The following is a 27,859-nucleotide window of genomic DNA, read 5'->3' as shown; positions in this document are numbered from 1 at the left end:
CTTAGTTGTGTAATGGCCCTTCTTCTCTAGTTTCCAGATCACACGATCAGGGTTATTCGTTGGTTGGATCCCCTCTAATTCTTGGAGGAGGTCGTTCCATTCCTGGGTTTCAGCCAACCCAAAAGGTACGCCTGAAGGACACAACCCATTCACCCTGTTTCCAACAGTCACTAACCAAGCTCTCTTTAGACCGGCAGCAATCAAAAAGTTTTGAAAATTTTACTTTGAGAGGGACTTCACCGAGCCATGTATCAATCCAGAATCTGGTATTCTCCCCATTGCCAACAGAGAAAGACGCTCCCATATAGAAACGGTCTTTAACCTTTTGGATGCCTCTCCAGAATTGTGATCCTCCTGTCCTACTACATTTTGCTAAGGGACGAGTTCTCAAGTATTTCTCCCTTAGAAGATTACAGCATAAATCCTTCTCATCAGCATTATAAATTCGCCAAATCCATTTCAGTAGGAGTGATTCATTCAGAATTTTTGAATTTAGAATACCCAAACCCCCATAATCCTTGGGCAAGCAGACATTATCCCACCTCATCATATGATACTTGAACCTCTCAATGTCACCTCTCCAAAAGAACTTAGATCTTAGCGTGTCCATTTTGTGGTGAACTTCACCAGGAAGCAGAAACATTCCCATCATATATATGGGAATGCTACTAAGTGAGGAATTAGTTAGAATTAGTCTTCCACCCGAGGACAGATTTCTTCCTTTCCAGGGTTGCAGTTTGTTCCTCATTTTATTCATCATACCCTCAAAGTTAGCAGCCCCAACCGCTCTACTGCTAATGGGCAATCCTAAGTAATCCATGGGCAACTTTCCAACCTTACAATTGAGCATATTAGCCATCCTAATATGTTCTCCATCTTGAGCAACAAAAACAATCACCTCACTCTTGTGATAGTTAATTTTAAGCCCCGACATTCACTCAAAGCAGTAAAGAAGGAATTTATAATTTCTGATTGTGTTATCATCTAGCCCCATCAAAATAATAGTATTGTCTGCATATTGAATGTGAGTCAAGCCACCCTCCACTAAATGTGGCACCACCCCTTGAATGTGACCTTTTTCTTTGGCTTTCCCAAGAATATGATCAAGGGCATCAGCAGCCAGATTGAAGAGGATAGGAGATAAAGGGTCGCCTTGCCTTAGGCCTCGATGAGTCTTGAAGTATGGTCCATTTTCTCCATTTAAATTAATACAAACTTTTCCCCCTCTTTCTAGTACATGTTCTACAAACTCCCAGTTGATACTATCATATGCCTTCTCAAAGTCAATTTTGAAAATTACCCCCTTCAATTTCTTGCTTTGCATCTCATGCATCACTTCATGAAAGGTTACTGCACTGTCCAGAATATATCTCCCCTTGATGAAAGCAGACTAATTCTTACTAATAATCTTATCAGCCAATAGGGTTAATCTGTTCAGCAACAGCTTGGTAAAAATCTTGAAGCTGACATTTAGCAAGCAGATTGGTCTAAATTGTTTCACATTGTTTGCTTCTTTGATCTTGGGAATAAGTGTAATCACACCATAATTGAGCCTAGCAATGTCTAGTTTCCCCAGATAAAAGTCATTAACCATGGATAACAGCTCATCTTTGATAGTCTCCCAAAATTCTTTATAGAATAAAACCCCAAAGCCATCTGGTCCAGGTGCTGAGTCTTCCTTCATCTCAAATACTGCTTGTTTGACTTCAGCCTCTGTGAAGGGTTTACAAAGTTCCACTCTGTCACTGTCAGACAATCCCCCATTATTCATCCAGACATTGGAGTCAAGCTTCACATTAGATTTCTCTCTATATCCAAAGAGTTGCTTATAGTAATCATAGATCATTTTCTGAATTTGAAGTGGATCTGTTACCTCAACACCTCCATCTTCCAGCATTAGGACAGATTTTTTCCTTCTCCTTCCATTGGCTGATAGGTGGAAAAACTTGGTATTAGCATCCCCTTGTAGTATCGTCTTCACCCCAGATCTTTGTTTCCAATAGAGCTCTTCCTTTTCCATTAGAGACTCCAACTCAACCTCAATCTGTATTCTATGAGTCCATTTCTCTTTGCTTAGTATTCCTTGTTGTTCGGAGCTATCAATATCTGAAATCTGTTTAAGTAGGGCCTCTTTTTTCCTCCTATAGTCACCCTTGATGTTAACCTTCATACAAGCCTTCCACATTGTACCATCTTTGGGAGATTTACACATTGGTGCAGCCCTATTCTTCCATCATTTCTATGAATATCCTCCTCTCACTCTTGCACACAATACTTGCACTTGTCGTCACCAGATTAAGCCCCTATTCTATATTTGGATGGGCATGGGATACGAATATGCGAAACATATTATTAAAATCTAGATATAAGTTATAGATTATAAAAAAATATGGATTATAGATACAAATAGATGGGTATTTGGATCCTTGAATAAGTAGTTAGAGGGAAATCATATAGGATTATAGAATCGGGTAGCTGTTTGGATTAAATACACATTCATTTTTTTTAGTAAAGAGAGATTTTATTGATTACTCACTACAAAAATAAAGCAATCAACTGCTCGACGCAAACTGGAATGCGGCCCCACCACACGGCGCGTATAGTTGGATATACATTCATAACTGGCTTTTGTAATCCCTAACCAATTCAAACACCTTGAAGCTATTTTCACCGCTCTAGAAAAAAATTGTGTTTGCTCCAGAAGTTGAGCATGGTAAACTTGATGCAACAACAATTATCACATTGCCACTCATTCCAAACTAGTCGGCGTTTTCTACTCCCTCTCGTGAACAATATCTATGCCACTTATGGCATCACAAATCCATCACATCATCTCTGAGTGGACAATTACGAAAATTATAGGATTGAACATAGAAATATTGTACCACCTCACCGGCCGCTAGTATACACGGTTGCAGCGTAGACCAAAACTGAGAGGACAGCTAATCAGCCAATCCGGGAAAAAAAAAACTGCCAACCCAACCGTTCCAATACCAGCTTCTATTCTTTCTTCTAGATGCTGTTTTTTTTCCTTAAAAAATGTACTGGGAAAAAAAGCATTGGGACTAGGCAACTTCCTTGACTGATTCGACTCTTCCCCTGGTCATCTCCGCCGGCGCATCTCAACGCGGGGGGCACGACCACGACCACCACCTCCCTCCCTCCCCCACCCTCCTCTTCTCGAAGTCAAACCGCTCCTCCCCACTTCCTTGTAACCTTCGCAAGGCGACCAGCAGGCCCCCAGCTTTTCCGTCTTCTACTTCTTTCCCCGCTATCGCCTTCCACGCGCCAACAAATCTTGAGGCAGGGGAGCTGGGGGCGGCGTTCGTTTCGTCGTGCTTGCTTGGGTTCTCGGTGCGGGCGGGCGGCGATTTTGGCGAGGTTCGTTTTGGGCGGCAGGTAGAGGCGTTTCTTGGCGGTTGGTGAGATGGACACCCACGCCGCCGGGTCGAGCTCCGGCGGATCCGGGGACGGCGGCGCGGCGCCCAGGAGGAACTCCAGGAAGCCCAAGTGTGAGATCTCCTTCCACAATACGATCTTGCTGATATATATTATCTCTAGTTTTAGGATTCAAACAAGGATGGATATCATCTCTGTTTTCCTTTTCATTTTGATTGGGGTTTAGAACCTTTTCTTTTGAGTATTTTCGGGCTGGTTATCATGTATAAGTTGGTGGTGATTAAGATTAACTTTGTGAGGTTTAATTTCTCTCGAATACTGAAATCTGATGTTCAGTTCATACTGTATTTTCTCTCTTTGAGATGATATAGTCGAAGAACTTAGTCCATGCTTTTGACTAGTTATTAATACTACCGGTAGAGATCAGAACTGGGGTTCCGAGTCATCGACAAAATTCTGAATCTTTTTAAATGGCGTGCCTGCTTTTCATATATTCATATTAAGCTTGGCTAGTATTAAGGAGTTCTCATACTAGTCCTTCCGTGCATACAGACTCCAAGTTTACGCAGCAGGAGCTCCCAGCTTGCAAGCCAATTCTTACTCCAAAATGGGTAGGTTTAATAGTACAAATTTCCCTTGACGTCAGCTTTCCTGCATCATATCTCACAAATGGTTGTGCTTAATTTCTTACGTTGTACAGGTTATTTCAGTATTCGTTCTTGTTGGTGTGATTTTTGTACCAATTGGTGTTGCTTCGCTGCGAGCTTCAAGACAAGTATGCCTCATATCCTATCTGCTTGGTTTGATAATGAGTTAGGTCATTTTGTTTATGTTGGTTGTTTTCTTTGCTGCAGGTTGTTGAGATTGTTGATCGGTATGATGATGCATGTGTTCCCACTAATGTGACTGACAAGCTTGCTTACATCCGGGACAAAACTATACCAAAAGCCTGCACAAGGAACCTGACGGTAATTGGATTATCTGCATGTATTCTTCTATAACCTGAAATTTTGAGAATATTCTTCAAGACAAGTATGCCTCATATCCTATCTGCATAGTGTGTGACATGTTAGTTACTTTAAAAATATGCATCTTGGCTTAAAAACCAAATGAATCCTTGGCTGAAATATTTGAATACATGGTCTTCAGATTACAAAGGAGATGAAGCAGCCGATATTTGTTTATTACCAGCTGGATAACTTCTACCAGAATCATAGGAGGTATGCAATCTTCTCTCTCTCTCTCTCTCTCTCTCTCTCTCTCTCTCTCTCTCTCTCTCTCTCTCTCTCTCTGTTTTTACCCTGCTTAACTGTCGCATTCATCACATTAAGGTATGTCAAGAGTCGCAATGATGAACAGCTAAGAGATAAAGGTAAGGCAACCAAGACTGACAATTGCGATCCTGAGGCCACAATAGATGGAAAGCCAATCGTGCCTTGTGGTCTTATTGCATGGAGCCTGTTCAATGATACATATGACCTTGCCCGCAACAATGAAAACTTGCCTGTGGACAAGAAAGACATATCTTGGAAAAGTGACAGAGAACACAAATTTGGGAGTGATGTCTTCCCAACAAACTTCCAGAAAGGACCTCTTCAAGGTGGAAAAATACTTAATTCAACTATGCCGGTATGTATGTGGTCCTTGCTTTGATATATCATCAAATAACTGCATATTTGGTGGGCACCTCAGAGGAAAATTGCGCTTGTAGTATACGTAGTTATCGAATTTAAGATAAAATGACCCCCAATGAATTTTGTCTTAGATTGATTAAGATAAGTTCGTTTGATAGTTCAGGATAAATTTTGCCACTGAATTCACTGACCTGCTTTTCTACTGAGCAGTTGAGTGAGCAAGAGGACCTTATCGTTTGGATGCGAACTGCAGCACTTCCTACATTCAGAAAGCTGTATGGTAGGATATATGTTGATCTCAAGGTAAACGACACCATTACAGTCCATTTGGAGAACAATTACAACACCTATAGCTTTGGTGGCAAGAAGAAGTTGGTGCTTTCTACCACAACCTGGCTTGGTGGAAAGAACGATTTTCTTGGCCTTGCATATCTGACTGTTGGTGGACTCTGCTTCTTCTTGGCATTTGCATTCACCTTGCTCTACTTAATAAAACCAAGGTTAGTGACTTTTTAGTTCTCACGGATTGCAATTATATCAAGTATATGCAAATCTGATTTTCTTCTGGTTACCTGCAGGAAATTGGGAGATAACAATTACTTGTCATGGAACAGGCCCCCTGTAGGCCGCTGATATACTTTGAAAGTTAAATGTTACACAGGCAGCGAGAAACAATTCAGCTTATGGTTCAAATGTATCATGTACTACATAGAAATATTATTTGTGAGAGTTGGTGTAGAATATACACAAGGTAGGCCATGTACGAGTGATAGCTGATCAAATCGTGCACAGATTGTACATTACATTGAAACAAAATACCTTTCTGTTCTCCAAATTGTATACTCGGAATCAGAAGTGAGTGTCAGTTTTGATTTTCGAAACTGCTACGAAATTCCATCTATATGGTTTGCATCTTCCATTCTCGTCACCACTTGTGGATCTTGATAAAAATACCCATCATGCAAGCACAGTGTTCCTAAGGTCTAAGGATATTATGTAAATCAAACAAAATGGATGCATTTTTCTTCATAAATAAAGGACTACATCTAATCTGCATGACTAAACTAGATTAACTTAAGCTCTTCAGAAATCAGAAGTGATCAGTATAAGGCTTGTCAGGCTGCTACAACTATAAACTTCCGCTGCTTTTATATCTGTTTTTTTCATGCCACTCGTAGCAAGTAATTGCTGAGATACTGGCCCTCAGGGTATGCAGGGTCAATGGGATGATCACAAGCTGCCCCAGCTTGGCGTAAGATTGTCACCTTTTTGCCGGCCATTGATGCAGCACCCTAATATAAAAGAACATTAGAAGAGGAAGTTTCTAAACAGTTATCTATGTGGGCAAATTAACACAAGATTATCAATGGGACCACCTACTTTTTTTTAATCATCTCACAACTAATCAAATGTTGGGAGAACTATGGCATAAATAAGAGAACATTTTTCTATCATGTTAAATAATTGTACGCTCTAGGGGACAGGATGTGTGTTGAGTAGTTGTTCCAGATGGGTAAGGACGTAAGGTCAAATACCTGAATGGTTTTAAGGAACATGCCACTTTGAGTCATAGCTCCAGAACAAGAGCAGGTCATGAGTAATCCCCCTGGCTTCACTACTTGCATTGCAAGAGCATTCAAGCTTCTATACATACCGGATGCACTTTGTAGCACCTATACAAGAGATGGTCATCAACAAGTCAATGAAGGGGCCTTAGGGGGGCATGCTAAGAGCCAAAAAATTCACGAACAGTTACACATATAGCATGCTTCAGTGTTTGAATTAGATGAAAAATATATACAATTCAAGTCAAACTAGATATTACAAGTAGACCCTCTAGGTCCAGTGGTGCGTTTATGCATACCTTCTTTCGAGGTGCCAGCTTTGGAGGGTCAAGGATTACCAAATCCCACAATTCATTTTTCGAGATAGCTCCTTTCATGAATGCAGTTGCATCTCCTTTTACAAATGAGATCCTTCCAGGATTTAACTCATTGAGAATGATATTCTCATTGGCAAGGTCTAGTGCTGATCCTGATGAATCAATGCCTGAAAATGGTTACGGTGGTTGAATATTTTGCACTGTAAAACCAGAATAAATTATAAACATATAATAAAGATTAGATCTTAGTGTGAAATTTCCAAATTAATGATGTCAGTATTCCATCAAAATCCAATTGTACATAACTTGAAAACCACATAAACAGATGACTAAAAATATAAAAGGCTCATTAGATTACAGTATTTTACCAATGACATTATCAGCACCACCCTTGGCTGCATGTAGAGCAAAACCACCACTGTAGCAGCAAATGTCAAGGACCCTTTGATCCTTTGAGAGCAATGATATAAAATGGCGGTTCTCCCGTTGATCTGCATAAAATCCTGTCTTCTGACCCTCTAATGAGACTAAGTATACAATGCCATTCTCCATGACCTGTAAAAATAACAATGGGATAGTGTTAGAACCATTGATGATAAATCACATGTTAGATGACACAAACTATCAAAACCAATGGATACCGAACCATAAACTTGTCTGAGTCAACAGGTCCACCTTCACAGTTGAGCATGAAGAAGCATGCTCCATTTGTTCTGATATATCCAATCCTTCCTCTTTCAAAATATCTGCTGATGGCCTCCACCTTATATGGTTGATGCCATTAACTTTGCTAACAAGAATCTGGATTTCTTCCCTATATTTCTCAACCCAAGCAGCAGATGAAGCAATCACGGCAACGTCAGCAAAGATATCCACTATTAGACCAGATAATCTGCAGTTCAAAAATAGCGAGTAAAAATTTTAGATGAATTTCCAAGAAAACTGCATGCCAAGAACTAGATAAAGCACGAAAATATAGTAAAAGTAACTCTTTTTTTTGTGCTGATCAGCATTCAGTGCTCTATGGAGAGCATTCAAGGCACACCAAAAACAATCTATTCTTCATCTAAGGATTTTTATCTTAGGATATTTATTGCACAAGGTTACCCTACAACATAAAAAAAGCCGTGTTGAACAAATAGTATTTCTATTGATGATTCAAACATGGTCCCAACTTCCATTGGTAAATTTGGCATATACCTGTCCCCTTCACTGTTGATAAGGCGATAAGCATTTGTGTTAGCTGAAGGGAGACCCAAACTTCGCCGTAAATCCACAGCAGATGAAATCCTTGCTTCGAGCAGTCTTTCCATATTAAGTGCACAAGTGGGATCTCTGAAAGGAACAAAGGTAAGTAATACATCCGCTTGAGGTGTTAAAATGTCAGCGGTTTAAAAAAAAAGCTGGTACCACTGACTGTCACCTTCTTGCCTCTTCTTCCAGCTGCATCAGCCTGACGCAAAACACGGACACCGAGTTATAGAGACCCCATCCAATAGATTTCTCTGTCCCATCAGCTACCAGAACAACATCACCAGATTTCGGAGGAGGTCGACCGATTATTCTATCAACGGCACCACTATACACCATTGGGCTCCCATCACGGAATATTTGGGTCTTGCCCTTCTTTAATACTACTTTTGCCAAACCTATAAAACATGTTTAAAAGTCAGTATTTACTTGAATTTAACCGATAAATGCTTCAGTCTACTATCCATAACTTAATTGAAAAGTGAGAGTTGATTACCAATCAAACAAAATCAGATATGCCAGATTTCACAGTACACTAATTCCTAGATGAGCACTGACTCCTTATCTTCGCAAAATACAATTCCACTTTATGGTGAATCATCGCTCAAAGGATTTAAAAGAAATTATTGTCAACATTTAGGTGGCTGTCGATGTCATCATCTCACAATGTTGTCACTAACAAGAAAATGCTTAGCAGTGCATATGAAGCTGTCGGAGCAATAAAGTGTAGCGCTAAATGTTTAGAGAAAGGGATGGATTTCAAGAATTGATTGTTCTGATTTGATGGGAAGCAGCAGCACCAATGGCAGTTCTCACAGATGAAAACTTTTTTATCAGCATAAACCTCACTATAAATAAACCTAGCACTATTCTGAAGCTACAATCAAACACCTTGCTACACATAAACCTAGCACTATCCTAAAGCTTTAATCAGGCACCTCGCTACACATAAACTAGCACTATTTTGAAGCTACATTAAGGTAGCTCACACACAACTTGGCTGGCATGTTAACATGGCAAGCCATGCACGTTTAGGCTGGGCATTTCAGCAAACAGGAAGCCATCGCCATGGCTACTGCGCTCGACGGCCCACCTTGCCATCTTCGTCTTGCCATGCTGTGCCACAGAATGAGACAGAGGGAGCAAATCAGCGGCGCAGAGCGACTAACGGCTCAGGGGGACCGCAACCGTTCGACAGAATGCCACAGAATAAGGGGAGGAGACCTTTGCGCTCTGCGGCGAGCTCTTCCAGGCCGAACGAAGCGGAGGAAGCAGCGGCGACGGTGGCGGCCCCGTAGGCTGTGGAGGAGGCGCGCCGCGCCAGGCGCGCCCAGACGACCGCGGGCACCGACGCCGGCACCGTGCCGCCGCAAGCGCGAAGGCGCAGCATGGCCTTCAGCTTTGAGTTTCCGCTGCCCGGTGCCCAGATACTTGCGGATGGATATCTTCCTCGCTGTTACTGCTACGTGGGCCCTTTTGTGGCCCCACCCATGACATGTCGTGTTAGGCAGCGTTTAGGTTCCAATTTTTTTTTACACAATACCCGTCCAATCGAATTTTCGAACACATGCACGAAGTATTAAATATAGTTGAAAAAAATAACTAAGTACGCAGTCTAACTGATTCATACGAGATTAATCTAATGACGTTAATTAATCTATGATTAAACATTAATTGTCAATTAACAACAAAACGTGCTAAAGTACCCAAACCCAAACTTTTTCATTAACTAAACACCCCCTTACCGAGATTTTGGATGGTTTCCTACTGCTTCATTTTAATCCTCTTTTTTCAATTATAACGATCTAAATTTGTCTTGATCTAACAAAAATCCAGAAGGATTCACGATTCAGGCTTGATGCAAAAGTCTCTCCTCATCATTTCCTAAGAGCATCTCCAAGAGTACCCAAAAAATACAGTGGTAAAAAAGTGGTTTTAGGATCCTGCCAAAAATTATTGGGAGGCGAAAATGACCCCTCCACCAACAGTTCCAAAAATCAGTGAGATCGCTGGGGTAAATCGCAGCCATGTCATATATTCTTGGGCCGAGAACTTAATCTCCTTCCGCATCCGCTTCGACCTCTGAGCACTGTCTCCTCACCTTTGTTGATCGACGCCTTGGCCTCCAGTAAAAAATAAGAGAGGGTTTTTAGTACGCGTGTGTAGGATGAAATTTATGAATGGAAATCATATTTGTGCGCCCAGAATTTATAACCTGGCAGCCCAATTTATAGTCCAGCAGCTACAGGATAATGGCAAGTTTTTTTTTAGTAAGCCGTACCTGTATTACTGGATAAGGAAAACGTACAAATACGCATACAAGTACGGATACGTAGAAGGAGGATACATGGACAGCTGTCCCAACCATCTAACACAGAAGCCCGTGACAAAAACAGAAATTACACTGAGGTCTCTGGACTCCGTGCTTCCCCCAGACGCCATGGGTCTCCATCGACCACCGCCGTCGTTGATTCGTCGCCGGCCGCCGTCGTCGAAGAAGGCACCATGGCCATCCCAGATTTGGAGGAGTCCCATCGCATAGAAGCTTTGAATCAAGCCGCAACAGCAACCCGACACTAAGGCCGGGAAGAAATCGTCGATGAAGGAGCATCGGCCGGGGACACGCCCCGAGTTCCTCCGACCATGGATCGAATCTCGCCGACGACACGCGCCGCGGGAAAGTCAAGATCGATCCACTCTCCAGCCAGCTGCATCGCCTGCAGCTGTCGATGTACCCTCGACGAAGCAGCACGCCGACCCCGCCACCATGTCGAGACGACGGGACGGCCGACCGCGTGGACTCCTGTACAGGATCCGGCGAAGCCGGACTCCACCTCCATGCGCTCGTCGGCAGCACCGGAGTATAGCGCCGCCGAGACGGGAAAAGCACGAGAGGACCTTATTCCTTGATGACGGCGCCGCCGCCGCCGCCTCGACACCACCGCCGGACACCTAAACCTAGATATACTAGGATCTACACCTCTAACCGAGAGAAGCCCAGCAGTCTTCACCATCTCGCAAAAGCCCGCAGGCCATCGGAGACGAGGAAGACCACCGGCCCTCCCGGCGGAGATCGGAGCGCTCGCGGTCTCCTCTCTCAACTGTAGCTGGACTGGAGAGTTCGAGAGAACGCTCGTACAGACGTTGAAGCACGATCAGAGGTACATCTAGTCCTGGGAATGGATTGGACTAAATCCAAATCCAATTAGACTCTGGCACTTGGATTCTATTAGATTTGGATCCAATTGAATATGGACATCCAGTTGCTTTAGACTCAATAGGATTGGATTGTGTTGGATAAAAAATATAGGATAATCCAAACCTTATTGGATTGCGCCATTGCGGACCGACAAGTTGCTAAAGCTTCGCACGCACGCTTGCCTTCCGGCCGCCGGCCGGCAGCCGCTAAGGCTCAAGCTGCTCGGCAACCTCCTCCACATGCGTACGACAGCTCTCATCTAGCTCCCAGGGATAATCCAAACATTGTTGGACCGGAGGAAGGGAGCGCTGGACAGGAAGCCAGCCGCACGCACGTCTTCTCCCTCCACCGTCTTCTCCCTGGGCCACTGCGCTGTGATGGAACCGTCAAATTAAAACTCCAAATTAAACGTAATGGCCGTCATTTGAACACATCGGGCACATTAGCTTAATGGTTTAATTTGGCGATCTTTTCTCAACCCACGGCCCGATCGAAACAACACCGGTAGTCCCACGCGAAGGTGGCGCAAATGGTACAAACACGACAAATACTTGAAATTATACGGCAAGACGGAAAAAGGATAAACCACAATCTTTACAACACGAGTTTAAATACAATAATTTTACAAAACTGGTTCAAATACATACATAATTTACATATTTTACAACTCCAGAGATACGAGTTCGAATAACAATAGAAAGGTCTACATTCCCTTACTTCTACACTTCTGCCTATGCACAACCGGTTCAGACAACCGGTCAGACCGGCTGCAAGAAAACCCTGCGAATACCGGTCAGACCGGTCCACTAACCGGTCAGACCGGTCCAACAAAATCTGAGGGGCTGCAACTCTGCCCTTAAGTGTGCAACCCGACAACTCTCTAACCTAGGGGTCTCGATCCACGACTTCTCACCCCTCTGCATCCCGGCGGATAAATTTGACGCAGCAGGGGCAAAAATCCACGTCTGGGTGCCCTGAAATAAAAGTATGGTGGCAACAAACCCTGAGCAACTAATACTCAGCAAGACTTACCCGATCAGTGGGTATAACTTAGCCCACATATCTAGACATACAAGACTTTTAGCTGGTGGTTATTTTGCAGAAAAGCACTATAAGTGAGTCCTTATTTCCCAAGTTTTAGCTCCCATTTCTATCAATAGAATTACTAATCATCTATGATTGGCAAAACTACAACAATCAAGGTGATCAAATCATTAATTAGATATCATCAGCCCACATTTCATCTCTTCTCATTCTACTCATTTTCCTTTCTACGATATGACAAAGAGATCAAGGCTCTCATAACCGCGAGACACAGCGAATCGATTCGATTTAACCTTGCAAGGTGGACCTAACCAACACGACACGCAAAAGCCCCGTCGGACCCCACGCACCAACCTTTCCCCTCCCCGCCTCGAACTACAGGAACCAGCCCAACGACATATGGTCAGCCGAGCTCAACGTGAGACCACCAAAAGTAAACATATGCATCCCCAATTCTCCGCGACTACTCGACTCGCCCCAGGAGTTGGGTGCGGGTTCCTGTACTTTCGAAGCAAAGCAGTACTCGGCTTACCGATTTCGACTACCTCCTATTCCCGGCATGCGGCTAGTACAATTCAATCCCCGATCAGCACAGCCGACAACGGAACGGTCCTTAATCGACACAGATGGGGCTACACATTTCCCCATCCGGTCTTCCATCCTATATTTTCCATCTTGAACATAATAACTCATATAAAATAACATAAGGACATCCTATATCTCGCGAGTGACCGAATTATCACTCGGCTTCTATCGAGCCCTATTAAGCATAGCAGTGCTAACGACCTATTCATACTAGTATAAGGCCAGGGAAACCTAGGGTTCATGCAACTAGGGTTTCAAATAATTCCTAAACCTAATGCACAAGTAATAAAGACATATATATGTGTCATAATTTAAAATAATAGGACATGCACCGGGGCTTGTCTTGAGTCTGCTGCTCAGCGCTAGGGTGAGATGGGCCTTGGGCCGACTCCCCACGGACCTCCTGCTGCGGGGCTTGCCCCCATGGCTCCTATGGCTCCGCAACCACCTCGTATACCACCTCCTCCGCCACGGCTGCTACACGTGTGCATATGTATATGATATGAGAGAATGCATGCATGATTTGCAAAAATTACAAGTACACAATAACCAAACCAATTTCAAACTAATTGCACTAAATATTCCATACGAAACCCTCTCAGCCACTACCACACCAGTCAGACCGGTCCACCAGACCGGTCACCCTTAACCCAGTCACACCACCGGTCAGACCGGTCCCTCCGACGGGTCAGACCGGTCCCAACCAGAGCAAAAACTAGACCCCAAGTCGCGGCTAAGGTAGCCCACCAAAACTCAATCCCTTCCAGGCACTAGTTCAGAGGTGCATATAAATGATCTTGACCCAAGGGATTCGACTAAAACCTCCTAGAAAGATGGATTCACCCAACCCTAGATGAAATACCTTGGATGAGTTAAACTAGCCCTCAACTTCTAAATCCTTTCTAGCCCTTAGTTCATGGATCCACTTGGATATTTTTGACCAGAGAGAATCACTTAAGATCATCTAGAAAAGGAGATCGAACCAATCCTAGTTGCTTACCTTGAATGGGCTCCTCCCCCACAAAGAACTTGGAATCCACAGCACCCAGGAAGGAGCACGTGGAGGAGATGATCACCTACGCCAATACGAAGCTCCCATGGCCTTGAAACCAAATGAAGAGGGAGGATTGAAGAGCTTAGGGCTTGGGAAGGAAATGAGAGGGAGAGAGCTCGGGCAGGAGCTGAGCTGGGCGAGGCAAGGATGAGGAAGTGGTTGGGTGAGAAAGAGAGCAGTTTAAATGATGTGGGCCCAAGAAAACGGTTGACCCAGCTTCAACCGGTCAGACCCGTTGTCCCGACCGGTCTAACCGGTCGGGACAACGGGTCTGGCCCAGACTGACAGAACAACTTGATTTGGTGAATTGTCGCGGAAGTTAGAGCTAATGGCCGAAATTATTTCTTAATTATAGGTGATTAATACCTGAAGTGTTACACGCGCGTCTTCTTCTCCAGCTGCCGCGCCTCTTCTCTCCTGCCTTCATCACGCGGATCGGAGAATCTGGAGTCTCGGAAACCTTGCCGATGCGCGCTGGACAGGAGCGGTGGCGGCGCGCACGATGGCTGCTGCAGGCGGAGGAGGCGCTCCGCTGTGGTTGCTGTGGCAGGCGAAGGAGGCATATGGCTGCAGATGACAGCATGGCCAACGAGCGGCAGTTGGCGCAGGCGTAGAGGCGGCCAAGCCGGCGAGGCATGGCGGAGGCCGTGCAACGGCGAACGGAGGCGAGGCAGCACGACCGGCGAGCAGCAGTTGACACGGGCACGGAGGTGGGGAAGCCGGCGAGCCGCACACGGAGGCTGGCGAGTGGCAGCAAGCGCTACGGCGAGCCGGACCAATGCAGGCTGGCGTGCCGCTGGTGGAGGCGGCGCGGTCGAACAGCGGCGGCCGGTGTGGGCAGCGCGGGCCATCAAGCTGCGGGTAGGCAAGCCGACGAGAAGGCTGTGCAGCTTGCTTGCCGGTGAGTTTGTCGCGGCCAAGGAGGGCGTCCAACATGGCTGATTGTTTATGGCTCCACTACATACTTGAATTTTGGATTATATTGGATGGATTTGAATTAAGGGGAGTTGGATTGGACTGAATTGGATGTTGGAGACTAATTGTTTGTGTTGGACTGAATGGATGCTCGATTTTAGTTGGACTTCAATTGGATTCCTCCGATTGGATTTTGGATGTCAATCCAATCCCAGGTGTAGGCACATCCTGTTTGCACAGCACAGCACACCATCGTACGTGACAATGATGACGCGGGTGCAGCGGATTGGGAGCACTTTGGGCCAGCGGAAATTTGGCTCGCAATACCGCCTGGATTGGGCGCGCGGAAAGATTGGGCACACTTTTGGCCCACTGTTGAAATAGTTTTTTCCTGATTTATTTCCAAAAGCGATTTTTAGCAACATGTTTTGGGCACTCTTGGATGCTCTAAAGGCCCTGTTGGAACTGAAAATGTTGGTAGTGTTTGTGTTTTTCGTGAAGCCAACTGCTTCCAGCGAAATTCTTTATTTGTCCCATTTGGAGTATGTGAATTCTGCAAAATGGCTTGAAAAATGGTGCAGCTTCTACGTGAATCCCTGTGTCAAAATTGTGTAGGGTCACATTGCAGTTGTAGATCACTCTGAAATCTGAACGAACTGCTCATCTTGATAACACGACGATGCTGGTCATTGGCCATTGGCCTCCGGATTGAAGCTAATTACATCAGCGATGAGCACTCGCTCATTCAGCCAGCCATTTTCTCTGGGGCTCGCTGCATCTTCCACACCGTCGTAGCAGCAGGAATTGCAATAATTGTCAGGCGAGAGCATTTCAATTTCCAAAATGCTCTCCTTTCCTTCCGGGCATTTCATTTTCACCTGGCCGTTGCAGGCTCCGCTTCCTCCCTGATGACATCCCCGGCGAGCCACTCCCGCGCGGCGGCGAGGTCCGGGAGCACCGGCGCGCCGGACCGCCGCCAGCTCTCCGCCTCGGCGGTCCTGAACCGGTCCAGCAGCAGCGCGTGCATCCCGAGGCTCCGCGCGGGGGCGTAGTCCTTGCGCAGGCTGTCGCCGATGTGCAGCGCCTCCCCCGGCGCCACGCCCCCGGCCGCCTCCAGCGCCGCCTCGTAGATCCTCGGGTCGGGCTTCTCGAAGCCGACGATGCCCGAGAACACCCCGAAGTCCCACTCCGAGCCCTTCGGCCGCGCAGAGCAAACGGGTGTCAGAGCTCCAGAACACGGCGAGAAGGCAGAGGTGAGCATGGGGCATGGCATGGCCGGCAGACCTGGTTCAGCCCCAGCGCCGGCAGGACGACGTCCCTGTACCGGCACTCGGCGTTGCTGACGACGCCGACGACGAGCCCCCTGCCCCGCAGCCACCTCAGGAAGCGCCGCGCGTCCGGGAACACCGTGTAGGGCGCCGAGGAGCCGAACGTGGCGTAGATGCGCCGGAATATCCGCTCGAACGTGTCGTCGTCGTAGTCGTAGCCGGCCTGCGTCGAGCACACACCGTGCCGTCCACAGGATCAGCGATCCTGCTCGAAGAAACTCCATGGCCTTCGCTTCGCAGATCGGGTGGCCTTACCATGGCGAAGGAGTCCCTGACGCACATCTTCCACCACTCGGCGTTGGGCATGGCGGCGGCGTGGCCGAAGCACGGGTGCCGCCGGCTCATCTCGGCGTAGGCGAGCTTGAAGCCCTGGTGCACGCGCGTGTAGTCCGGGCACGGCATCCCGGCGGACTTGGCCGCCATGCAGTAGTAGTCGCCGAGCTGGCCCCTGTAGGCGATCAGGGTGCCCGTCACGTCGACGGTGACCAACCGCAGCTTCGACAGCAGCGACGGCGACATGCTTGGTGGACTGTGAAGATGATGGCCGGAATGCATGTATTTCTTCAGCCAAGTTGTATCTGATTGTTCATCAACAAGTTAATGAGCTCTGTCACCTGATTACACCAGGAGAAGAAACGAAGAACATGACCTGATCATAGGCTGTCAAATTAATTATTTCCAAAAAGTTAAGGTAACAGATTACAGAGGAGGGGGAACAAAAAAAATCGAAGATCGGCGCCGTATTCTACAAGTGCCAAGAATCCTGAATCCAAGAACCAATCAGCCAAATTTGAGTGCCAAACCAAATTGTATTGAGAATGGAATACCAGGAGCGACATTTGGCAGGGAAAGCATGATGAAATCGTAGAACTCTTAGCTGAAGTTATAGAAGCAGGTGCCTTAAGCTGCAGGACAAAATGGGGGCAAGAAAGAAGCTACTACTACCTCCACGAAAGCAACCCCGAAATACCCGACATCGAATTCGAGCATCTGGGTAAGGAAGAGGAAACTTCTCTTGAAGCAATCCAAGCAAGGATGACCAAAACCACGCTACTTCTAACCTCTTTTGCCACAGTGCTGGTGTTTCTCAAGGAAAGGGAAGCGAAGGAAAGAAGTCAAGTCTATGCATACTATGCCCCCATCTCCTTGCTCAACAAGAAAAGAGGAGTATGCCATTAGGCAACCTCCTGCATTGAAGAGCCTAATCACATTGTAAAAAACCGTTTCAAAAAAAAAACACACCTAAGGGACTAGGGAGAAACTTGTGTAGGCTCCAAGGTGGTTCCGGCAGCCTGCTGCATAAAGAACACAAGCAAAGAGCACAGAGAGGGAAGACCAAGGCACCATAGAGAGAAGATACCGGCCCCTAGCACGAGGCCTTGGAACGGGGAAGAAACAAGCCAATCACCTGAATTCCAGCAGTCCAGCACACAGAAAAATGTACCTGTGGTTTGGTTCCAGGCTGAGAGTTCAAGGCATCCAAGTCCCAACTATAGAAAGGTGCCAAGGAATCCAAGACACATTTGTCTATTAAAACAATACAAGGAATCCGTAGGAAACCTAATTATGAATTGTTTCTCTCTATCTAAATTCCAGGTATTGTATTCCTCATGGAGTTGTATAAGGCAAAACAGTGAGGACAATAGACAAAAATTTACCAATTTATAACCGGCTTGACTTGAAATTTATAGTCTTATGTTCTGGATGAATGTAAAATGTGACATGTATCCTCCATACAAGTATGGGCGGAGTTCTACAACCTTTACAACCGGACATTGCCTGAACAAACATCAAGAGCACCTACAAGCACGGCAAGCTGACCTGACCTACCTTTGACTGTTATAAGGATCCCGAACCAAGAGGGGCATATGAACCGGTGTAGGACCAACAGACGATTTGCATCGGATAAACTAACACAACCTTGCGTATATTTATAGGGGCGCTATTCATGGACATCTTCGAAGTGTTCATCCTCATCTTCTTCCTCATAATCGTCGCTGTCGTACTGTAAAAGGCTACCGAAGTCCCTGGATTGTGCCTTGAGCCTCTCCTGGATCCTCTCCTTGATGGCGGTTCCCTGAGGGAAGTTTCAGAAACAAGTGTGAGCACTGGATTCTTATCAATAGCAGACTAGTAAGGGTCTAAGGGTAACTGACCATTGAGTGGCAACCTTCCTCAAACTTCTCTAGGAAGCCAGCAACCCAGCGGTCTGCATTTTCCACCCACTCTTCCTGGAGTTTTGCAACTGTGCTCCACTGCAAATGAACAGTTGAATTCAGAGAGCTAATGGTGTTGGCAAAGTAATAATCAACTAAATAGCAGCTTCACGTATAAGATGGAAGCGTATGCACCAAGTTCACAAAGGGTGAGAGATTTAACAAAACTATGAGACTCAATATGTTGAACATTGGAATCCACTAATTGCATAAATAATTATGATGGTGAATACAAGTACCTTCTCTCCCACTTTTTCTTGGTGTTGCTTTACTTTGTCACGCAGGTTTTTCAATCCCATGTTAACTCGCAGACGTTTTTCCTGGTAAGACATAAGAGTCAGATGGCCAAGCCCATAAAACAATACTACAACATTAATAGAAACAGTTAAATTTACTGTAAGTTGGATATTGAGATAAGGCGTGGGGTTTGTATCACATGCCTTCACATAGCTGACACCAAGATCCTTTCTAGTGTAGCCCCTGGCCAGATTCCGCATAACATACTCATTATAATCTTTAACAATCCGCATTATAATATCCGATGTTGATATTCCATCAGTGCGCTGGGTCTCCTTAAACTTACCAAGTTTTTTTACCTGATAAAACACACTGATATTAGTTACACCAAAACACAGACCAAAAATATGAACTAATACGGTTAAGAAAATTCTAATTGATATAATACATGAACTGCTCAATTTGGAACTTAGACTCACATGTTCATAAACATCTTTACCAGATCCACTAGCATCAGCATACCTGTGTAGGTTCAAATAGGAAAAATAGAGTACAGGTTAACTAAATAGACTGACATTTCAGACCCAGCATTGAGTAAAACCAAAGGCTTTGAATGTAAAGATAACCAATTGTATCACCACAAGCATTTCCTTGGAAAAATTTACTGCATTACGGAAACATCAAAGTCATTTTTCAGAACGATGCTTACGGCAGAGAATCATGAGCAACAAAATCAATGTTATGCTTATCCAAGAATTCTTCTGACACCACCCATGGAGCATCAGGAATGACTTCGTCAACCCACCTGGATATGATGAAAAATATATGAGATACAGTATTGCATTTATTAATTATGATAGTACAGCATGAGAAAGATGAATACTTGCAATGACGAAGTGACTCATATCGCTCATCCTCAGTCATTACAGTTCTTCCTTTGTATTTGTGCGTCAACTCATCATTGCAGCATCCGACAAGAAGATATGTGTTTGGAAACCTGCAGATTTGAAAGCAGTCACTCAGTCTCCTTGTATTACAATAGTTTTAGACTTTTTGCAAGGCAATTTTAATAGTGCTTAAGCACAGATGTTAGCAAGCTTAATAGCAGATGCACTTGATTTACTGAATACACAGAAAAAAGGCTATACGTGCATCATTAGATACACGGAATAGTGTCATTATGGAGTACTCTAGCCTTTAAAGATCTAAACAAAGCTTCGTACTTAAGAAATCAACAATGGCTACAGGGTTCCTTATGAAAGATATCACAGAAAAGTCAGATTCTTCAACTATACAGTAAGCCAAATGGACTTTTTCTTTGTCTCCCTGCATGCCAGAAGTACCTAAAGTTGTGTTATGTGGATAAATTTGAGAAAAACATTGAATATCCCTAAAAGCTAACATAAATGTGACAGCAATTTTTCCTGATAGGTGTCTTCTAGCGGAGGAGCTACTTATAGATACAAATTCTTAAGGAATCCATATAGCTATATAGGTATAGCTATATAGGGAATCCATATTCATCAGAAATCACAGATTGATTTAGACAGACAGGCTAGTTTCCGTAGAAAAGACTCGTTTCACTACAGCATGCATGTGTACAACTGATATCTAAAGAATAAAAACCTGGTACCAACTTCCATCCCGTTGCCTATGTCAACAATTTAGAAGATTCTCAGCAGTTGGCACTACACAACAACGCATGGTGATTCGTATCCACGACCGAGAGAATCATAGCCCCAAGCGTCTAACGAAAAGAGTTCAACTACAAGCAGTGTGTGGCAACATAACGGTGCAAAGCTGCTGTCCAGGCTAAAAGGAAATGCAGAATGAATCCGAACCCGAGTGCACTTTTAAGGAGGACACCTGACATAGGCACTTTAAACACTAAATGATCCGTTAATGGTAACATGGAGAAGAGCCATACAGAGAAATCTCACATCCATAAAACTATAACATACCAACAAAGTAGCTGAAATTTTCACTAAACGACCAATCCAATTGCCAAAAAAGGACATCTACTGCAATATCGCACATCAAGCAACCCACTAATCCACACTAACACTAACGCACTTTATAATCTATTCACAGCAATACTTTTATAAAATGGTAACCACGCGTGATAATATAACCAAGAGAGCCCTTTCAGTCTATTAAAAAAATGCTAATCGCGTGAGACGATTTCAAAAACTCCCACAGAGAAGGGGGGAAAGCTTCTCTCAGCTAATCTTACACGGAACCACCTAATCAAGCGCTATCCGCACCTCACAGCAAGTGCCGCTACAGCAGAAACAATTGCACGACACGCACGCGACGGCGCCTGACCGCAATACACCAGCGCGAGGCGCAGATCGAAGCAGTTTGATTCAGTCGGAGGCAGACCCAAGCGGAGAGGAGGCAAGAGGGAGGGGTGGTGTTCTCACAGCTTCTTGGCCTGCTCGAGCGACCGGGCGTGGCCGAAGTGGAAGAGGTCGTAGATGCCGTCGGCGTAGACCCGGATCGGGCGGTCCGTGGGCACCTGCCCCTCGCCGGCGCCATTGGGGGCGGCGCGGTCGACCTCGGCGACGTCCCCCTCGGCCTCCTTCCAGTCCTCCTCCTCCTCCTGCGAGGACTCCGGCCTCGCCCGCGCCGCCTCGGCCTTCGCGTCGCCGGCCATGTGAGGAGGAGGTGGAGGTGGAGGCGGTCGAGAAGCTTCGGCCTTCGGGAAGGGAAAGGGGGCCCGAGCGCGTCGAAGAGGGAGACCGGTAGACGTGTACATGTAGGTTTCGGGATCGGCTGCGTCACTGTCTGGTGGGCCTCGACGTGACGTTGTGGACCTAGATGTGAACCTGTGGGCCCAGGTAATGCCCGTGTCGTTTGCAAAGGTGCTGAAACGCCGTTCGTGCCTTGCGAGATGAGATCAGGGTGAGGACATCATACAACACAACCAACATTTTGTTATAAAATCCCCCCAAAAAACATTTTGTTATAAAAACCAACAAACATTTCTAGAAAATACCTTTTTTTAAAAAGGACTTCTGAAAAGTAATGGAATCGGGGCGGGTTGCTTTTTCTATCGAGCCTTGTGAATAATTTTATCAAGCTCGTATCAAATGCGGCCAGTGGATCATAGATCATTCAAGAACGAATTGATCATCAATCTTAAAATTAAGGTCTTGTTTGGATGCAAAAGCTTTACATTCCAAAACTTTACATTCCAAATGGCTGTAAACTTTACATTCCAAATAGTTGTAAACTTTATATCAAATGTTTGGACATATGTAAACATTTGTTAATGATGGATTAATTAGGCTTAATAAATTCATCTCGCAGTTGACATCCGGAATCTGTAATTTGTTTTGTTATTAGTCTACGTTTAATACTTCAAATGTGTGTCTGTATACTTCAAAAACTTTGCACCCATGGTACCAAATCATTACATCCAAAACTTTACAAAGGCCTATTTAGTTCCAAATTTTCAAAAAGTGATCCAATTTCAAAAGGTTTTGGAATTTTGGGTGCATCTAAACAAGGGCTAAGTCTGTATGATAAGTGAAAGCGCATATGATGTTCGTATTCTTTTGGAAAAAGTTCAGATTACTCCTTTTAAGTATCGTCAAAATCTGGATAATCCCCAAACTATTTCTTAGTTCAATTTTCCTCTTAAACTATGTCACTTGATCCAACTTACCTCTTAATAAAATTTATCTTTGTTATTTATCCATGCTCAAGCAAAGTCTTGTGTTACAATTTTGCAAGGTAATAACGGAAATCATAACACATTTTAGAAAATATGTTAATAATTTTTCATCATTATTTAAATAAGGTGTGATATTTCATAATATTTAACTCTTATGACACAAAATTATAAGAAAATAATGATGAAAATTTATAATATACTTTTTTGACATACATTGTGATGCCTACTATAATTCTGCAAATCTTAAATTAAGATTCTACTTATATGTGGAGAAATAAAAAGATAAATTGTATTGGGAGGTAAATTGAACTAAATGACATAGTTTATGGGCCAACTTGAACCAAGAGATAATTAAGGGAGTTATCCAGACTTTAGTCTTACTTGAGGGGGGTAATTATGAGAGGAGTATTTTGGATTTCTCCTTCTTGAAATTAAAATAACGAATGGTTAGTATTTCTTCTTTTGAAGCGTAAAATTGGCAACAGATTTGCCAGATTAATATATAAGAAGCAAACGGTTAGTGATTATATTCAAGAGATGACTTTCTTGAGATGGAAAACTTATGTAGTGTATAAATATAAACTGTACATAAAGAGTACAAATAGGTATTTTTTAGAAAACTCATTATACATGCAAGGTCCACTATAGCCTGATAGCCTCCGTGGTCCAAATGCATCATGCAAAGCAAAGAAAGACCCCGGGTGCGCCACTTCTCCACGAGCCAGATGGTCCCCGACGTTTTGTTGTCACTCTGTTAAGCAAAATTGTTTTTCTCAATTTTTAAAAGTTCGTTCTGCTATTTTTAGAAAAAAAATCGTTCCTGTAGAACTAGGAGGATTGCGACATGATCTGGTGATTATATCTGAATTAAGGCATTAAACCCATTTACTATGACATGAAATTCTGTTTTTAGTTTTTTTTTACAGAGGGCAAAGTAGAGAGCTCCTTTTTTTCTAAATGAAAAGAAAAGGAATTCTGGCTCCAGTTTTACTGATTGTAAGGCCCATGTGTGAAGTGGTCTTAGCTAATCGGGCAAAGTAGGATGGAAATGGGCCAGATATCCATTCAATGGGCCTTCTTCCAGATCTTCTTAGACCAAAAAGCTAAACGCTGCAGAAAAACGGCCTGTTCACCAATTTCACCAGAAAATCGAGACGAACACGGACCAGTTCACATGAAAAAATGCTGTTAAAAGAAGCTCACATGAAAAATCAACAAACTTTCCTTGCCACACACTCCACCACCAAAGAAAAAACCGAAACGCATTTACAAAAGCCAGGAGGTGAATCACTGATGAAGAAACAACGTACTTCCTGTAACCCCCCTCAATTAGGAGTGTTAAACAAAATTTGAAAATTCAAATTTGGTAAAAAAAATTTATCAAGCCCCGTGTAGCTCTCTCCTCCCCGTGCGTGGTCACCGTGGCCAAGCGCCGCTCGCGCCGAGCGTCTTCGTTCATCTCCTGCTGCCGCCTCGTCCGTTCCCGAACCCTCTCGAGCTCGCCTGCTCGTCCGCTACGCGCATGCGTTCGCCCTCCGCTCGCTGTCGCCGCGCGCCGCCACCGGAACGCCGCCTCGCCACCGTGGTCAGCTCACAGCTGCAGCGCACACGCCGCGCCCCGCCCGTGCCACGCGGGTCGCGCGCCCCAGCTCCGCCTGGCCCTACTAGCTGTTGCATCGGCTCGCCCACCGTAGTCTGGCCACGCCGCCACGGCCGCCGCCCGCACTTCCACGCCGAGCCGTCGACCGAGCTCGCTCCGCCCTCCACCAACCCCCGAATCCGCTTGCTCTCGTCCCAACGAAGCTCCCGGGCCCGGCCATCAGCTCCACGCCTCGCCGGAACGCCGCCGCAGCGGCACAGCACCGCCGCCGCCCGCCGCCTACCATGGAGCCGCCGCCACAGACCACCTCCTCGCGCTCCAAGGCCACCTACAGGTCCGCGCCGATCTCCTCTCTTTCCTCCTCCCCGGGCCCTCGCCGCCGGCGAGCCCCCTCGCCGGGAAACGGCGGCGCCACCGCTCCTCTGTTTTGGCCGGCCAGGGACCCAATTGCAAGAGTCAAAATGTTCCAGGGGCCTATCTGCGAAAGCTCTTTTCCTTCTTAGTTTCAAAAGTAGTAAATTTGTAAAATCAATAGAAAATCATAGAAAAATCAGAAAAATATAAACTAAAATTTGTTGGATTCCTTGTTCTAAGATCTACAACTTTCCTTACAGGTTGATCTTTAGTTTCTAAATAGTTTTTGCTCTAGTTTAAATATTATTTTAAGTGGCTGTAAACTTTGAAAATTCATAGTAAATCATGGAAAAATCATAAAATAAAAAATAAAGATGTTTTGGAATCTTTGTGATTAGATCTATGCAGTGAACCTATAATATGACATGTGTTGGTAGAAAAATATTGTCCTAGAATTTTATCCATGCTTGTTAGGGATAAAATCATATATATAGTTATGTTGCTCCTTTTTGCTGTGAAATTTTTATGGTAGATTAGTCATGTGTTGAATGTGATGTCGTAAAAGTTTCAGATTTATTAGTGGACGTGTGCATGATTTATTGATTTAACTTGGTTAGTGTTTAATAATTAGTTTATGAGTAATAGGAATATGCATAAATAATTATGCTTGCTGATAAATCATGAAAATTTCATGCTAGGGTTGTTTTCTATTGTTTTATCACTAGTAAATATTTTATGTTCGGAACATATAGGTTGCTAATCAAAAATAATTTTTATTAGTAGTTAGGCATGTTCTATTAGAAATAATAGTTTCTTTACATATAAGATCATGATAAATTTATGTAAAATACTTTGTTAAGTATAATTACAGGATATAATCAATAAGAATTAGTTTGTGCTATTAAATTGTACTCATGCAACTTATTTCGTTCCTAGCATGTGTAATTTATCTTGTTTTGTGCCATGTAAATATAACATTAGGTGTCACACTTAAATACACACCACCTTGGTTCTTTAGGTAGTTACTAATGTTGGTTCTTTGTAAACGAGTGTCCAATGAGATAAGTTCAGAAGAGAGTAATTATCATGTTAAGTATCACTTTTACCACCTAATAAATTTCACCTATGTTACTGTAGTTTGAGTCTTGCATGTTTGTAACTAAAGGTACTTAATGTATATAGATGATGCAATTAACATGTGGTAGACTTCTTATTCTTGTGACGATATCCATGATGCCTTGTTAGCTTTAATCACTAGGGCAAGTAACTTCATAAGACGAATCTCAAGGATGAACTAGTCCTTCGGGTGAGGATGAGTGATCAACCTTAGTACGATTTGTACATTACTTCTTTACGACAACATACCACGCATTACTTTCTGGTCGTCCTTAGAATATGTGCTTATGCCTCTTTTGTGCATGCATGTACATCTATGCATATCAAAAGATGGTGTGTTAGTTTCTATCCAGAAGGTGGTGGATTATCTATCATGAAGCTCCAACCTACTAACTTATAGTGATACTTTACTCCCAGGCAAGCCCTGGTGCATAACCCACTATTTTAAATTATGAATTATTATATGTGTATTACTTGTGCATTATGTTGTTAGGAGTTGCCTGGAACCTTAATTGCATGATCCCTAGGTTCCCTTGGTCTTATACTAGTATGGATAGGTCGATAGCACTGCTATGCTTAAATAAGTCTCGGTAGAAGTCGAGTGATTTCCTGTCACTCGCGAGCTATAGGGCAAAAGTCGAGTAATTTCCAGTTACTCGCGAGATTTATAGTTATCTTTATATTCCAGTATATGAGATATGGAATGCAATATGGAATGAATGGAAATTTGAGACTGGACGGGGGAATGATGATGAGATATAGGTATGGCAACAGGACAGGGTTCCTGGTGTCTTAGCCTCGTCTGTGTCGATTGAGGACCGTACCGTTGTTGGCCCTGCTGATCATGTTTGAATTGTACTAACTGCATGCCGGGAGTAGGAGGTAGTCGAAACCGGTAAGCCTAGTACTGCCTTGCTTCGAAAGTACAGGAACCCGCACCCAACTCCTGGGGTAGTTGAGTAGTCGCGGAGAAATGGGGATGCCTATGTTTACTTTTGGTGGTCTCACGTTGAGCTCGGCTGACCATATATCGTTGGGCTGGTTCCTGTAGTTCGAGGCGGGGAGGGGAATGATTGGTCCGTATGGTCCGACGGGGCTAATACGTGCCGTGTTGGTTAGATCCACCTTGCAAGGTTAAATCGGATCGATTCGCCGTCAGTCGCTCTCGGACATGAGCACCTTGATCTTCGAGTCACATCGTAGTAAGGAAATGAAACAAAACGAGTTGATAAATGCTGATGTTATCTAATTAATTATGTTTCCACCTTGGTTGCTATAGATATGCAAATCATAGATGTTTAGCCAATTTATTGTTATAATTTGGTGCTAAAATTTTGAAGTTAAGGATCTATTTTAGATGTTTTTTGGCAAAACAAACCCACCAGCCAAAAGCCTTATATGTCTAGATAATGAGCTAAGTATACTCTTAGTCGGGTAAGTCTTGCTGAGTATTAGTATACTCAGGGTTTGTTGTTTATCCAGTTTCAGGTATAAAAGCTAACCAGGATTAACATCGGTGGGCTCGATGTGACGTCCTCACGTCTCCGTAGTTATCGTTTTATTTCATTTTTTAGTTGGTTTCTAATGAAAATCTTCATCATGTTAGACTCTCTCTACCGCTGCTATCATCTATTATGTGAACTTTAATTTGTAAAAGTTATTTTGTAAATATCTTAATATTTTATTATTATTTTGTAAAATTTTATCATGCTGGTACCGTCTGCGCTCGCCGTCGTGCGAGACTACTGGTGTGTTTCGATCGGGCCGTGGGTTGAAAACAGGCTGTCAAGTTACACTTAATTAAGCTAATACGCCTGATGTGTTGAAATGATGGCCATTACGCTTAATTAAGTCTTTTAACTTGGCGGTTCTGTCACACTTCCATGGCGAGACAAGATAAAAATCAAATAAAAAATCTGGCACATCCAGCGATGGGCTCGGCCAGTGATGGAGCTCGCTACACACTAGCTGTATCCTCAAGTATCATTGAGTAAATAGTCATATTAACGCCACACAAAGAACGTTAATCTTATAGTTCAATCTTTTGATATGTGGGGATGGAACCACTTTCTTCACTAACCATCTTAAGCTACATACACTTGTTCTCAACATGATCTTACATTTGCACATGGCGTGAGATGCTGATGTGCCCATGAGAATGTAAACCATGCATGAGAAAAATAACTCAAAATCAGTTACATCATGGTTTACTCCAGTCCAAATATCATGAAGAAATATCTCTATGCTATATGAATTTTTGGTAAATGCTCGTGGTTTTCAACATTCATATGATGCGCTATTGGAAGAGGCTTTGAGTTAAGTTTCCAACACAATAAATGGAGCATCTTTTGAACTTCCGAGCTAAA

At 44.0% G+C, this 27,859-nt stretch overlaps 4 protein-coding genes across 11 annotated transcripts; 1 reads left to right on the top strand and 3 right to left on the bottom strand.

The window, feature by feature from the left end:
* The first annotated feature begins 3,046 nt into the window (after positions 1 to 3,046).
* On the top strand, positions 3,047 to 5,934 carry LOC120654789 (ALA-interacting subunit 3-like). The gene is made up of 8 exons (XM_039932444.1): positions 3,047 to 3,512; positions 3,952 to 4,010; positions 4,100 to 4,174; positions 4,254 to 4,367; positions 4,549 to 4,619; positions 4,731 to 5,028; positions 5,244 to 5,533; positions 5,612 to 5,934. The coding sequence occupies exons 1-8, from the start codon at positions 3,428 to 3,430 to the stop codon at positions 5,664 to 5,666; spliced, it is 1,047 nt and encodes a 348-aa protein (XP_039788378.1). The 5' UTR covers positions 3,047 to 3,427; the 3' UTR covers positions 5,667 to 5,934.
* LOC120654788 (ribosomal RNA large subunit methyltransferase I) lies at positions 5,715 to 9,595 on the bottom strand. Of its 5 annotated transcripts, none has more exons than XM_039932440.1 (9): positions 9,391 to 9,514; positions 9,160 to 9,282; positions 8,339 to 8,564; positions 8,116 to 8,250; positions 7,591 to 7,807; positions 7,284 to 7,470; positions 6,898 to 7,082; positions 6,569 to 6,706; positions 6,035 to 6,325 (listed from the first exon to the last, which is right to left on the bottom strand). In XM_039932440.1, exons 2-9 carry the CDS (start codon positions 9,179 to 9,181, stop codon positions 6,197 to 6,199), a joined length of 1,239 nt encoding a protein of 412 aa, XP_039788374.1. In that variant the 5' UTR covers positions 9,182 to 9,282; positions 9,391 to 9,514; the 3' UTR covers positions 6,035 to 6,196. The 5 variants fall into 5 exon arrangements, with proteins under 5 accessions (XP_039788373.1, XP_039788374.1, XP_039788376.1 ...); XM_039932442.1 differs by having other exon boundaries at positions 9,163 to 9,282; XM_039932439.1 differs by lacking the exon at positions 9,160 to 9,282 and having other exon boundaries at positions 5,715 to 6,325; positions 9,391 to 9,595.
* A 5,950-nt stretch (positions 9,596 to 15,545) lies between these two features.
* Positions 15,546 to 17,790, bottom strand: LOC120654787 (haloacid dehalogenase-like hydrolase domain-containing protein 3). 4 transcript variants are annotated; one of them, XM_039932435.1, is made up of 4 exons: positions 16,995 to 17,790; positions 16,547 to 16,905; positions 16,248 to 16,454; positions 15,546 to 16,158 (listed from the first exon to the last, which is right to left on the bottom strand). In XM_039932435.1, exons 2-4 carry the CDS (start codon positions 16,844 to 16,846, stop codon positions 15,838 to 15,840), a joined length of 828 nt encoding a protein of 275 aa, XP_039788369.1. In that variant the 5' UTR covers positions 16,847 to 16,905; positions 16,995 to 17,790; the 3' UTR covers positions 15,546 to 15,837. The 4 variants fall into 4 exon arrangements, with proteins under 4 accessions (XP_039788369.1, XP_039788370.1, XP_039788371.1 ...); XM_039932436.1 differs by having other exon boundaries at positions 17,119 to 17,790; XM_039932437.1 differs by having other exon boundaries at positions 17,237 to 17,790.
* A 154-nt stretch (positions 17,791 to 17,944) lies between these two features.
* LOC120654786 (choline-phosphate cytidylyltransferase 2-like) lies at positions 17,945 to 21,512 on the bottom strand. The gene is made up of 8 exons (XM_039932434.1): positions 21,168 to 21,512; positions 19,628 to 19,741; positions 19,454 to 19,549; positions 19,224 to 19,266; positions 18,948 to 19,103; positions 18,747 to 18,827; positions 18,448 to 18,546; positions 17,945 to 18,368 (listed from the first exon to the last, which is right to left on the bottom strand). The coding sequence occupies exons 1-8, from the start codon at positions 21,500 to 21,502 to the stop codon at positions 18,234 to 18,236; spliced, it is 1,059 nt and encodes a 352-aa protein (XP_039788368.1). The 5' UTR covers positions 21,503 to 21,512; the 3' UTR covers positions 17,945 to 18,233.
* Between the last annotated feature and the right edge of the window lie 6,347 nt (positions 21,513 to 27,859).

Source organism: Panicum virgatum, chromosome 1N (genome assembly GCF_016808335.1).
Source record: "Panicum virgatum strain AP13 chromosome 1N, P.virgatum_v5, whole genome shotgun sequence".
Lineage (NCBI taxonomy): Eukaryota > Viridiplantae > Streptophyta > Magnoliopsida > Poales > Poaceae > Panicum > Panicum virgatum.
The sequence above is the reverse complement of the archived record's forward strand: the minus strand, read 5'-3'. Positions and strand labels throughout refer to the sequence as shown.